This window comes from Xenopus laevis, chromosome 8S (assembly GCF_017654675.1).
Source record: "Xenopus laevis strain J_2021 chromosome 8S, Xenopus_laevis_v10.1, whole genome shotgun sequence".
Classification (NCBI taxonomy): Eukaryota; Metazoa; Chordata; class Amphibia; order Anura; family Pipidae; genus Xenopus; species Xenopus laevis.
In genome coordinates this window covers 98,596,451-98,609,931 of record NC_054386.1, presented here as the reverse complement: position 1 = coordinate 98,609,931, position 13,481 = coordinate 98,596,451, and the positions used below count along the sequence as shown (strand labels likewise).

At 42.1% G+C, this 13,481-nt stretch overlaps 1 protein-coding gene across 1 annotated transcript; it reads left to right on the top strand.

Moving 5' to 3' along the window:
- The first annotated feature begins 1,216 nt into the window (after positions 1-1,216).
- On the top strand, positions 1,217-12,331 carry aph1a.S (aph-1 homolog A, gamma secretase subunit S homeolog). The gene is given in 9 exon segments (NM_001095587.1): positions 1,217-1,330; positions 2,503-2,673; positions 4,731-4,804; positions 5,347-5,469; positions 6,273-6,400; positions 8,104-8,227; positions 9,124-10,319; positions 10,489-11,666; positions 11,889-12,331. Coding segments are annotated over 7 exon segments (744 nt in total). The 5' UTR covers position 1,217; the 3' UTR covers positions 9,135-10,319; positions 10,489-11,666; positions 11,889-12,331.
- Positions 12,332-13,481: the final 1,150 nt, after the last annotated feature.

Here is a 13,481-nt window from a genome sequence, read left to right as displayed (position 1 = left end):
CATGTGAGGAGGTAATGAGAGAAGAGTTGAGTAGCAGGTCAGTAGAGGAGCGTAGTAAGCGATTGGGTGAGTATATAGAGATAAGTTCAGAGATGTAGGGTGGGGCAGAGTTATGAAGTGCTTTGAAAGTCAGTGTCATTAATTTGAATTTGATTCTGAAAGGTAGTGGAAGCCAGTGCAGGGATTGACAGAATGGCGAGGCAGAGGAGGAGCGGTTGCTGAGGTGTATGAGCCTCGCAGCAGTGTTCATTATGGACTGGAGAGGTGACAGTCTCTGGAGGGGAAGGCCAATTAAAAGAGAGTTACAGTAGTCTAGACGCGATATGATGAGAGAGTGAATAAGAATTTTGGCAGCATCTTGGGTGATAAATGATGGTATTTTGGATATGTTCCTTAGGTGGAAGTGACATGATTTAATAAGTGACTGGAAATGAGGAGTGAATGACAGAGCAGAATTAGGAGAAACATCAGCCTGCCAGAAAGTAATTCCATCCTAAGTCACATGACTGGGGGCAGCTGGAAAACTTTAAGGGATGAAGATTTACATTACGAAAATGTGCGTTATCTTAAAAAACTCAGGTCCCGGCATTCTAGATAACAGGTCCCATATTATTTTTATATCGTTGTAGTTCTAAATGTTGATGTGTTTATGGTGTCAAATAGCCTATTATTTATGTTTCTTGGGCCCATTTACCTCATGAAATGTCTCTATGCCTCAATAAATCCTTGTTTGTGTCTTATCTGTGTAATGGCTGCTCATTGTCAGTTCTTATTTTGTGTGGATGTTCCATTAGGAATTACCTCATGGAAATGCTAAAGGCAGCTGCTCACAGCACTACTAATACATAGATATATATATTTTACCTCATGATACTCAGGGACACAATGAGATATCTGTTTATTTCCCAGTTTTAATGTTAGAACAGCACAACCTTGTGTATCAGCTGCAAGGGCTGATGGGAATGGCAGGTTGAATAACATATAGCTCCACGTTTAGACAGGAATTATATATGAGAAGTTGATATTACAAGGAATAATGACTTCTGTGCCTGCCCAGCAATAATCCAGCCGACTCTCCCTCTCTGATTCCGCTTTGACACTTGCAATAATAAAAACTACAATTCCCAGAATGCCAAGAGCGTACGTCGGCGCGTGATTAGATGCGTATGTTGCGCCGTCATAAACAGGAAGGCGGAAGTGGTGCGCTGAGACGAAAGATGGCGCTGGCCGTATTTTTCGGCTGTACCTTTGTGGCCTTCGGGCCGGCCCTGTCTCTGTTTATCCTCACTATCGCCGCGGACCCGCTGAAAGTCATCATTCTGGTGGCCGGGTGAGAGAACGGAGGGCTACGTATTGGCACGTTCTTCTTGCTGGGCCTTGTATTTAGCCCTCAGCTTAGAGGCTTCTTTAGAGCTACACCCTGAGGTGTACGAACAGCAACTGCAGCAGCTTTTCATTAGCGAGCCTGTCAGGAGCGCAGAGAGATGTAGTTCAGTTCACTTTCACAAACATCTGGATTCTGGGCTCCTGATTGGCTTTTTTTATAGTTTTCAAATGATTTCCCTTTGTTTTATGGCTCTTTCCTGCTTTCAAATGGGACCTTATCTAAAAAAACAAATAACAAATACTCTGTAAGGCTACAAATGTATTGTTATTGCTACTTTTTATTCCTCCTCTTTATATTCAGGCCTTTCCTATTCATATTCAGGCTCTTATTCAAATCAATGCCTGGTTGCTAGGGGAATTTAGTCCCTAGCAACCAGATTATTTGCCATTTTCTTATGGCTCTTTCCATCTATCAAATGAGACCTTTTCTAAAAATAACATACTCTGTAAGGCTACAAATGTATTGTTATTGCTACTTTTTATTACTGATCCTTCTATTCAGTTCCTTTCTATTTATATTCCATCGCTTACTCAAATCAGTGCATGGTTGCTAGGGGAATTTGGACTTCTAGCAACCAGATGGCTGAAATTACAAACTGGAGAGCGGCTGAATAAAAAGCTAAATAACTCAAAAACCACAAATAATAAAATAAATGGGCAGCCCCATTAGGCACAGGGGATACTTGGGTAATGTTTTTTCCTCTTAAGCTAGTGGGACTTTTATGGGAGACACACACAGGAGCAGGTCACAAGGTTAACAATGACCAAATTGACTCTGTAAGTGGTTCCAAATTATCAACCCCACCCACCCAGTTTTTTCTACTTTGTCTCCTTGAAGTATGTTGTTGCCCTTGATCTTCTCCTTTAAGTTTATCTGTCATTTGGCTCTTTTTGAAGCCTTTCTCTGCTGACTTTGTATTCATCCTCCTTTCTGACAGTTGCTAGGGTTCAAGGGCCCTAGGAACGCAAAACTAGACTCGAATTGTCTGGGCAAGTTATTGTTTATCTGGGACTGAGTTTACTGTAAGCTACCTCTAGTTCTTGTGGTGTTTCAGTCGCTTTCTGAGGGACAGTCATGTGCTGTATTGGCTAATCATGTTTGTTTTTCTCTTCCAGCTCCTTCTTCTGGCTGGTGTCGGTATTACTGTCCTCCTTGATTTGGTTCATCTCCGTCCAGATCAGCAACAAGAATGACGCCAACCTGCAGTATGGACTGCTGATATTCGGCGCAGCAGTTTCTGTTTTGCTGCAGGAGACTTTCAGATATGCATACTACAGGTTACTCAAGTAAGACATGGAGCATTCTGGTTGGTTGGGAGGCTCCTGCTAATGTCAGCCCTTAATGCATTCTGATTGATTGGGATTCTCCTGCTAGTGTCAGTCCTTAATGCATTCTGATTTGTTGGGAGGCTCCTGCTAATGTCAGTCTTTAATGCATTCTGATTGGTTGGGAGGCTCCTGCTGATGTAAGCCCTTAAAGGAGAAGGAAAGGTTAAAACTAAGTAAGCCTTATCAGAAAGGTCCACCTAAATATACCAGTAAACCCTCAAAGTAATGCTGCTCTGAGTCCCCTGTCAAAATAAACACAGCATTTCTTTCCTTCTCTTGTGTACACATGGGCTTCTGTATCAGACTTCCTGCCTTCAGCTTAAACCTCATTGCCCTGGGCAAGAGCATGCTCAGTTTGCTCCTCTCCCCCCGCCCCTCCCTTCTCTGCTGTAATCTGAGCCCAGAGCAGGGAGAGACTCAGGCAGGAAGTGAGGTCACACCATGTTAATACTGCAGCTCCTATCCTAAACAAACAGACCATTTCTAGAGCTTTTTACTCAGGTATGGTAAAACATTCTACAGAATAAATATAGCATTCTAGCTAGCACTATTGCAGCTAATCTATTGGCAATAAAATGCCTCTGTAGCTTTCCTTCTCCTTTAATGCATTCTGATTTGTAAGGAGGCTCCTGCTAATGTCAGCCTTTAATGCATTCTGATTGGTTGGGAGGCTCCTGCTAATGTCAGCCCTTGGGATTCTCCTGCTAGTGTCAGTCCTTAATGCATTCTGATTGGTTGGGAGCCTTCTGCTAATGTCAATCCTTAATGCATTCTGATTGGTTGGGAGCCTCCTGCTAATGTCAGCCCTTAATGCATTTTGATTGATTGGAAGCCTCTTGCTAATGTCAGCCCTTTATGCATTCTGATTGGTTGGGAGGCTCCTGCTAATGGCAGCCCTTAATGCATTCTGATTGGTTGGGAGGCTCCTGCTAATGTCAGAACTTAAAGGGGTGTTTCACCTTCAAACAACTAGTTGTTTTCAGATAGATCACAAGAAATTACGACTTTTTCCAATGACTTTCTATTTTCTATGTGTGATGTTTTTTCTAATATGAAGTGTAAAGTGTAATTTTTCACCTTCTGAAGCAGCTCTGGGGAGGGGGGTCGCCGATCCTGTAAACTGTTCTAAATTGATACATTTAGTTGATACATTTGTTACCTTTCCCTGCTGAGCAGAATCTCTGGGTTTCATTACAGGCAGCTGTTAGACTTGATACAGTAGTTGCTGATACTCCAGAGATGCTGCTGAGAAATAACTAAATGTTGTAAAATTGTAACAGTTCAGAATCTGCACCTGAATTACTGAGCTGCCATACTCAAACACCTGAGACACGAACATTCAACTTTAAACTTAGATTTTGGAAAAACAGTAAAAATAATGGAAAGTAATTGGGGGAAAAAAGTATTTATTTCTGGGGAACAATCTAAAAACAACTGAATTGAAAAAAGTATTTGGAAGGGGAACAACCCCTTCAAAGGAGACAAATAGGATAAATTGAAAACCCCTAATTTTGTAGGCAATAATGTATACTATATGATGCTGATTTTACTTTGGTCTAAAAATTATTATCTTTAAAATTAGCCCCTGTATTGGATCTGTGGACCCTGGAAGTGTTTCAAATTAGGGGTGGACCTGTCCTAATGGTCCCTGCCAGCAGCCCAGTAGGAGGGCAACAGCCAATCACAGCCCTGCAGTCACACAAGCAAAGACAGGCTTCAGTTCCCTATTAGGTCAGCTTAGCCACTGGCTCCCCTGCACAGCCTGGGAAAGGAGGCAGCAGGAAGTGGAAGAGATGGGCGGAGCTAGTAGGGTTTTTGCAGACATTTTCAATAAAGTAACCAGAAACACAGCTTTTTCAAGCACATTCCTTCTATATCTAAAAGAGTAAAATGCATTGGTGCATTTTTGATTTTTTTTTTTTACATAAAATGTTTCCTTTAATGCATTCTGATTCTGATATGTATACATTTCCAGTTCCTAGGAAATTATAATAATAATTTTTCTTCCTTCACAGGAAAGCAGACGAGGGTCTTGCTACGATCAGTGAGGATGGAAGATCTCCGATATCCATTCAACAAATGGCCTATGGTGAGCCTGACTCTTAAATGCACAACATTGCTGCAGCTTGACAGAAAGTGATGTCAAAGGATGATGTCATGATGTTGAAGCTGCCAATATGTCCGCTCCCAGTGCAACATATAAATGCAAACCATGCAATTAGCTCTACCTTCTAATCTGTCTAAAAGGCAGCAATATGGCAGCTCCCAATCATACTTAAAAATATAATTACACAGAGCACACAAGTTACAAATACAAAAAAATTAACCAATTCAATTCGTTTTTTTATCTGGCACTCCAGGGGATCCCATCCTTATGTGGGAATTGATAATTAATCCTTATTGGAAGCAAAATCAGTTTATTGGTTTTATTTAATGTTTACATTGATTTTCTACTAGACTTTAGGTGTGAAGATCCAAATTATGGAAACATCCGGTATCCAGAAAACCCCATTCTGGATAACAAGTCCCATACCTGTACTGACATATTTTCAATATCAATTACACTTATAAATAACTTTAAAATTATTGAGCTTTTGTATTGGCTAATATCCTCTTGTCTCCTTGCCACAGTATCTGGCTTCTCCTTCGGAATTATCAGCGGAGTGTTCTCTGTCATTAATATACTGGCTGATGCCATTGGTCCTGGCACTGTGGGAGTGCATGGAGACTCACAGTATTACTTTCTTACTTCAGGTGAGTTACTCAGTAGTACGTTCTGAGCCTTCTGGGTGCCCTCTGCTGGAAGGGCAACAAACTGCGCTAGAGGGAAGACTTGGGAAAAGGAGCAGGAGATGGGGCTTAGAACCTTTTGTTTGGGTAAATCTGCTGTGTATGTGTGTGTGCACTCAGATAAAATGTTTATATTATGTGTATCCGGCAAAGCAAGAATTTTTAAAGGGAAACTCCGACTTACAAACCAAAATTTCCAAACCAATGTTTCTTTAAAAAGTCTGAATAAATGCCATTTTCTATGCTGAAATCCAGCTGTTTAACAGTTCTGCTCTTTCTGCATCATTTGAAATCCTGGCAGGGAAGGAGGGACTAAACACTGATGTTACAAATTGTAACCACTTCTCCACATCTTACAGACAGCATGCAGGAACTACATAACCCACAATGCATTGCACTGTTCTGTTTTTTATTGAATTCACGTGTGGAGTTTGGAGGATGCAGGCTAAGTACAGTTGGCTGCTGATACAAAGTAACAGTATTCGGCCAGCTCAGCCAAGTAGTCGGCCAGCTCAGCCAAGTAGTCGGCCAGCTCAGCCAAGTAGTCGGCCAGCTCAGCCAAGTAGTCGGCCAGCTCAGCCAAGTAGTCGGATCAGCAGGAGAGCGGGGGCTAGGCTTAGGGAACTGTTCCAAATCATGAAAAGTCTGCATATTTTTTTAATGTATATCGCAAAGTTGCTTGAAATTGTTTACTTTTCAAAAAGCTCATTATATTTGAGTGGAGTTCCCCTTTAAAGTCACATTTTGCTTCTGTTGTGTCCTTCCAGCATTCCTTACAATGGCCATTGTTTTCCTACACACCTTCTGGGGCATTGTGTTCTTCGCAGCCTGTGAGAAGCGGAGGCCTCTGCACATTGTAGGAGTGGTCCTCAGTCATCTGGTAACATCTGGCCTGGTGAGTGCCCATGTATTCGAATCTGCAACTTGTTTAGAAAACTTATTCTAATACGTGAACAGAGAACTACCATTAAGCCATTCCCTTGTACTAAGAATAGTTCATAGCATTGCACATAGTCTGTACAGAGAGATCCCATAAAACTATGGCAGCATAGGTATTCCCTGTACTAAGCACAATTCAGCAGGAACAGTCCCTAAATTTGCTCATAGTCTGTACAGAGAGATCCCATAAAACTATGGCAGTATAGGTATTCCCCTGTACTAAGCATAATTCAGCAGGAACAGTCCCTAAGTTTGTTCATAGTCTGTACAGAGAGATCCCATAAAACTATGGCAGCATAGGTATTCCTGTACTAAGCACAATTCAGCAGGAACAGCCCCTAAGTTTGCTCATAGTCTGTACAGAGAGATCCCATAAAACTATGGCAGCATAGGTATTCCCTGTACTAAGCACAATTCAGCAGGAACAGTCCCCTAAGTTTGCTCATAGTCTGTACAGAGAGATCCCATAAAACTATGGCAGCATAGGTATTCCCTGTACTAAACACAATTCAGCAGGAACAGTCCCTAAGTTTGCTCATAGTTTGTACAGAGAGATCCCATAAAACTATGGCAGCATAGGTATTCCCCTGTACTAAGCACAATTCAGCAGGAACAGCCCCTAAGTTTGCTCATAGTCTGTACAGAGAGATCCCATAAAACTATGGCAGCATAGGTATTCCTCTGTACTAAGCACAATTCAGCAGGGACAGTCCCTAAGTTTGCTCATAGTCTGTACAGAGAGATCCCATAAAACTATGGCAGCATAGGTATTCCCTGTACTAAGCACAATTCAGCAGGAACAGCCCCTAAGTTTGCTCATAGTTTGTACAGAGAGATCCCATAAAACTATGGCAGCATAGGTATTCCCCTGTACTAAGCACAATTCAGCAGGAACAGCCCCTAAGTTTGCTCATAGTCTGTACAGAGAGATCCCATAAAACTATGGCAGCATAGGTATTCCTGTACTAAGCACAATTTGGCAGGAACAGCCCCTAAGTTTGCTCATAGTCTGTACAGAGAGATCCCATAAAACTATGGCAGCATAGGTATTCCCTGTACTAAGCACAATTCAGCAGGAACAGCCCCTAAGTTTGCTCATAGTTTGTACAGAGAGATCCCATAAAACTATGGCAGCATAGGTATTCCCCTGTACTAAGCACAATTCAGCAGGAACAGCCCCTAAGTTTGCTCATAGTCTGTACAGAGAGATCCCATAAAACTATGGCAGCATAGGTATTCCTGTACTAAGCACAATTCGGCAGGAACAGCCCCTAAGTTTGCTCATAGTCTGTACAGAGAGATCCCATAAAACTATGGCAGCATAGGTATTCCTGTACTAAGCACAATTCGGCAGGAACAGCCCCTAAGTTTGCTCATAGTCTGTACAGAGAGATCCCATAAAACTATGGCAGCATAGGTATTCCTGTACTAAGCACAATTCGGCAGGAACAGCCCCTAAGTTTGCTCATAGTCTGTACAGAGAGATCCCATAAAACTATGGCAGCATAGGTATTCTGTAAATTTTTACTGAATAAAAACTATTAAAGGGGTTGTTTTAACTTCCAAACACCTTTTTTCAGTTAAATTGTTTTCAGATTGCTTGATGATATAATGCAGGAATAATTCCCTTTTATTTAGCATTTTTTCTCTCCCCTACAGACTTTTCTGAACCCAATGTATGAAGCCAGTCTGATTCCAATTTACATAATCACCCTGGGCATGGCATTGTGGGCTTTTGTGGCCGCAGGGGGCAACTATCGCAACATCCGAAAATGCCTTGCCTGTAAGTATTGTCCTGCGTTCTACACCAGTGTTCAGCATTTATCATCTTGGTAGATTTCCCTGGCGGGAGAAGTTCTTTGGCAGAGATAGGGGGAGGGGATGTTGATTTTTTTAGAGGAGAACAGTTACCCCCATCCCTGCCTCAATAGCAGCAGATTATATAGATGGGTATAGGTGCCTCAGCTGTAGCCAAAGGGGTTTATTTTTACCCCTCCTCCGGTTCGTATTGGACCAGTCTGCCCCTCCTGCTGCCCCCTGGGTATTAGCTTAAAGGATAAGTAAACCTTTAAAACAAGTGAATGTAAAACTGATGAGAGTGCTATTCTAAGCACTTTTGTAATTTACATTCATTATTTATTCTTTTTTCATTCCAAGATATTAAGGGATACATGTGCTGTTAATATAAATGAATTTTGTTACAACAGCGCGACCTGCTGGTCAGTTTCCCACCAGTCTGACCACCAAGTAGTCAAGGAAGTTGTCAGGAGAAAGAAAGAGGCTGATGTTCTTCTGCTTAGGAAAAATTTGAGAGAGGTTTCCTAATTAGAGATTTTATTCCTAATTAGATTAGAAACCTCCCTCAAATATTTCCTAAGCAGAAGAACATCAGAGCAGCCTCTTTCTTTCTCCTGACAACTTCCTTGACTACTTGGTGGTCAGACTGGTGGGAAACTAACAAAATTCATTCATATTAACAGTACATGTATCCCTTAATATCTTGTTATGACAAAAGAATAAATAATGAATGTACATTACAAAAGTGCTTAGAATAGCACTCTTATCAATTTTACATTCACTTGTTTTAAAGGTTTACTTATCCTTTAAATGGGAAACTGTTTTGTTTCTGCAGGGAGACGGCAAGAAAGTAACCAGGTTATGGTATATTCTGCTCTTCAGGTGCCCGCTGAGGATTAAGGCCCCCGCTCAGCTGCCGTGCAGCCACCAACAGACATTGTATAACAGAGTTCAAGTGCTCCTCTCTCCCAGAAGCCGGCTCCCATTCCTCTGCCTCTCCGGACTAAATAAAAGACATTATTCCTCTCATTCCTTTGCCTCCTTTTCGTCTTAAAGTGCCGGCGCTGGGCCCTACTAAGGCTGCGCAGAGCAATCTGGCATTGCTCTCACACTCGACCAAGTACAATAGCAGAACTCTGGAACACACACGTGCCGTCCCTGGAACGGAACCTTCACATACACATAATACTGTACCTCTTCTTTATTTCTACTTGGTCATTCCATTGCTAGATTTTCTTTTCAGCCAGTTGAGATTTGATTGTCTGTTCTACACCAGTTGAGTTTTCTCTTCCATTCGGCTGAAAGTTTCTCTGATCATTTCCTGCCTGTTGGACATTGACTGGGAGTTTCCTTTCTGTTTGATGTCAGTTGAGAGTTTCCTCTTCTGTTCTACATCAACTGAGAGTTTCCAGTCTGTTCAAGATCAACTGAGAGTTTCCAGCCTGTTCTACATCAACTGAGAGTTTCCAGTCTGTTCTACATCAACTGAGAGTTTCCAGCCTGTTCTACATCAACTGAGAGTTTCCAGTCTGTTCTACATCAACTGAGAGTTTCCAGTCTGTTCTACATCAACTGAGAGTTTCCAGTCTGTTCTACATCAACTGAGAGTTTCCAGCCTGTTCTACATCAACTGAGAGTTTCCAGTCTGTTCTACATCAACTGAGAGTTTCCAATCTGTTCTACATCAACTGAGAGATTCCAGTCTGTTCAAGATCAACTGAGAGTTTCCAGCCTGTTCTACATCAACTGAGAGTTTCCAGTCTGTTCTACATCAACTGAGAGTTTCCAGCCTGTTCTACATCAACTGAGAGTTTCCAGTCTGTTCTACATCAACTGAGAGTTTCCAATCTGTTCTACATCAACTGAGAGATTCCAGTCTGTTCAAGATCAACTGAGAGTTTCCAGCCTGTTCTACATCAACTGAGAGTTTCCAGCCTGTTCTACATCAACTGAGAGTTTCCAGCCTGTTCTACATCAACTGAGAGTTTCCAGCCTGTTCTACATCAACTGAGAGTTTCCAGCCTGTTCTACATCAACTGAGAGTTTCCAGCCTGTTCTACATCCGGCTGAGCGTTTCCAGCCTGTTCTACATCAACTGAGAGTTTCCAGCCTGTTCTACATCAACTGAGAGTTTCCAGCCTGTTCTACATCAACTGAGAGTTTCCAGCCTGTTCTACATCAACTGAGAGTTTCCAGCCTGTTCTACATCAACTGAGAGTTTCCAGCCTGTTCTACATCAACTGAGAGTTTCCAGCCTGTTCAACATCAACTGAGAGTTTCCAGCCTGTTCAACATCCGGCTGAGCGTTTCCTTTCTGTTCAACGTCACCTGAGAGCTTCTGTTCAACATCTGGCTGAGCGTTTCAAGTCTGTTCGAAATCAACTGAGAGTTTCTCTTCTGTTCAACCTCACATGAGCGTTTCTCTTCTGTTCAACATCCGGCTGAGAGTTTCCTGTCTGTTCAGCGTCACCGGAGAGTTTTTTGTCTGTTCGGCATCCAATCTGGTAGTTGCTTTGGAGATTGAGGAATGCAACACTAATCTGTCTGAGCGGGCGTCTGCTATTGGACTATAACTCTGGACATGGAACGGATTGCTTTTATTTTGGCATCCACAACAGTCCAAGGTGAGACTGATCCTCAGGTAGAGGGGACACAGTTGCACTGTATTTTCTTTTTTTAACCCTACTCTCACCCGATCCCTTACAGCAAATGTCTACACTGGGCTCCCTGCAGCCATTTTGCTCCCAATACTGGAAGGAGGGACTCCTCAATTAAATGTATTTTGACTGTTTCTGACTAACAAATCGCTAATCAGCGCACCAATAATCTCCTGCCTGTCTCAAAGGAATCGTAAGTGTGTCTTTAACATGGTTATTAATGTTCATGACTTCAGCTGGTTAACACGTCATGCAATACACTGGAAGCCCTGAGCAACTCACAGGCCATGCCCATCTATTAGTTCCAGGTTAAAACTTTGTCGTGACTTAAGTCTGATTCACATTTCTGCTGCAGATGAACGGAACCAGTTATTGGTTAATGAACTGAAAATGTTAACCGACCTCTAATGAAATAATACAAAATGTCTTTTTAATCTACAAGCAGGCTTTGTGATTGGCCTACATAACCGTGGATGGCAGCTTTCATCTCCTGCACTGGTCTGTATACACATGGCCAAGCTGAGCCCAAGGGGAAAGAGTTAACCAGTGGGAATCTGTTGCATACTCCATTTGAGTTACTCTGATTTGGATTTTACTTAGTGCAGATGTACTAAAATATTGGCGGCACAGAATTCTTTGCTCTGTAGAGTCTCCAGTATAACTTGTGAGCTGTGCTCAGCCCTTAAAGGATAAGTAAACCTTTAAAATAAGTGAAAATAAAACTGATGAGAACTTTTACATGTACTGTTAATATCGATGAATTTTGTTACAACAGCGCCACCTGCTGGTCAGTTTCCCACCAGTCTGACCAGCAAGTAGTCAAGGAAGTTGTCAGGAGAAAGAAAGAGGCTGCTCTGATGTTCTTCTACTTAGGGAAATATTTAGAAACCTCCCTCAGATCTTTCCTAAGTAGAAGAACATCAGAGCAGCCTCTTTCTTTCTCCTGACAACTTCCTTGACTACTTGGTGGTCAGACTGGTGGGAAACTGACCAGCAGGTGGTGCTGTTGTAACAAAATTCATTCATATTAACAGTACATATATCCCTTAATATCTTGGAATGAAAACAAAATAAATAATGTACATTACAAAAGTACTTAGAATATCCCTGTCATCAATTTTACATTCACTTGTTTTAAAGGTTTACTTACCCTTTAAACCACTCAGCTGTCAGGGGTGTTATCTGCTGTTAACCAACAAAGACATCAGTACACCTGTGTTTTTTGGTGGCACCTCCTCCCAGTTTTGGGGTGAGACGTTATTGTCTCTTTACTATGCACTGAAAGCAGGGGAGACCCCTACCCAAGGGGAAACAGCTGCCAGTTCTTCCCTCTCATCAGCAGGTAATATCTGATTTCACAATGGAAAGTGCTGCCACTGTTATTACAGCCCTGCAATACATTTTCTCAAATAAAGCGAGTCTGTTGCCATGTTTGTCCGAGACTCGGGTTTCTCTTATGCATCATCTAGTGACGGGGATAGAAATCCACTGCCACAATATTGGGAAGGGGTTTGTTACAGTGAGAGCTGTGAAGATGTGGAATTGTCTCCCTGAATCAGTGGTACAGGCTGATACATTAGATAGGTACAAGGAAGGGTTGGATGCTTTATTCACCAGTAGCTCCTCCCAGCAGACAGGAGGGAGCCAATGAGATTAGAGGAGGGAAAGGGGTGTTACAGGGAGAGCTGGGAAGTGAATCAGTGGTACAGGCTGATACATTAGATAGGTATAAGGAAGGGTCGGATGCTTTATTCACCAGTAGCTCCTCCCAGCAGACAGGAGGAAGCCAATGAGATTAGAGGAGGGAAAGGGGTGTTACAGGGAGAGCTGGGAAGTGAATCAGTGGTACAGGCTGATACATTAGATAGGTATAAGGAAGGGGTTGGATGGTGTTTAGCAAGTGAGGGAATACAGGGATATAGGAGATAGCTCATAGTACAAGTTGATCCAGGGACTGGTCCCATTGCATCTTGGAGTCAGGAAGGAATTTTTCCCCCTCTGAGGCAAATTGGAGATACTTCAGATGGGGTTTTCGCCTTCCTCTGGATCAACTGGCAGGCAGGTTATATATAGACTTAAGGTTGAACTTGATGGACATGTGTATTTTTTTTTTCTTTCAACCTGACTTACTATATTACAAGGAGTGAAACACAGCCACCGCAAAAACGGTGACCCCTTAATTAAACATTTAGGGATTTATATGATTCTTGCCCAAAGTCAGTGATGTTTCGATCCATCTTGGATCTGCAGCTTCCCACTGAGCCAGTACAGAACCATAGACATGTCCTTAGGCAATTAAAGGACAAGAAAAGTCAAATTTAATTGGGGGTGATTAAAGGATAAGTAAACCTTTAAAATAAGTGAATGTAAAATTGATGAGGGGGCTATTCTAAGCACTTTTGTAATTTACATTCATTATTTATTCTTTTTTCATTCCAAGATATTAAGGGATACATGTACTGTTAATATGAATGAATTTAGTTACAACAGCGCCACCTGCTGGTCAGTTTCCCACCAGTCTGACCACCAAGTAGTCAAGGAAGTTGTCAGGAGAGAGAAAGAGGCTGCTCTGATGTTGTTTAG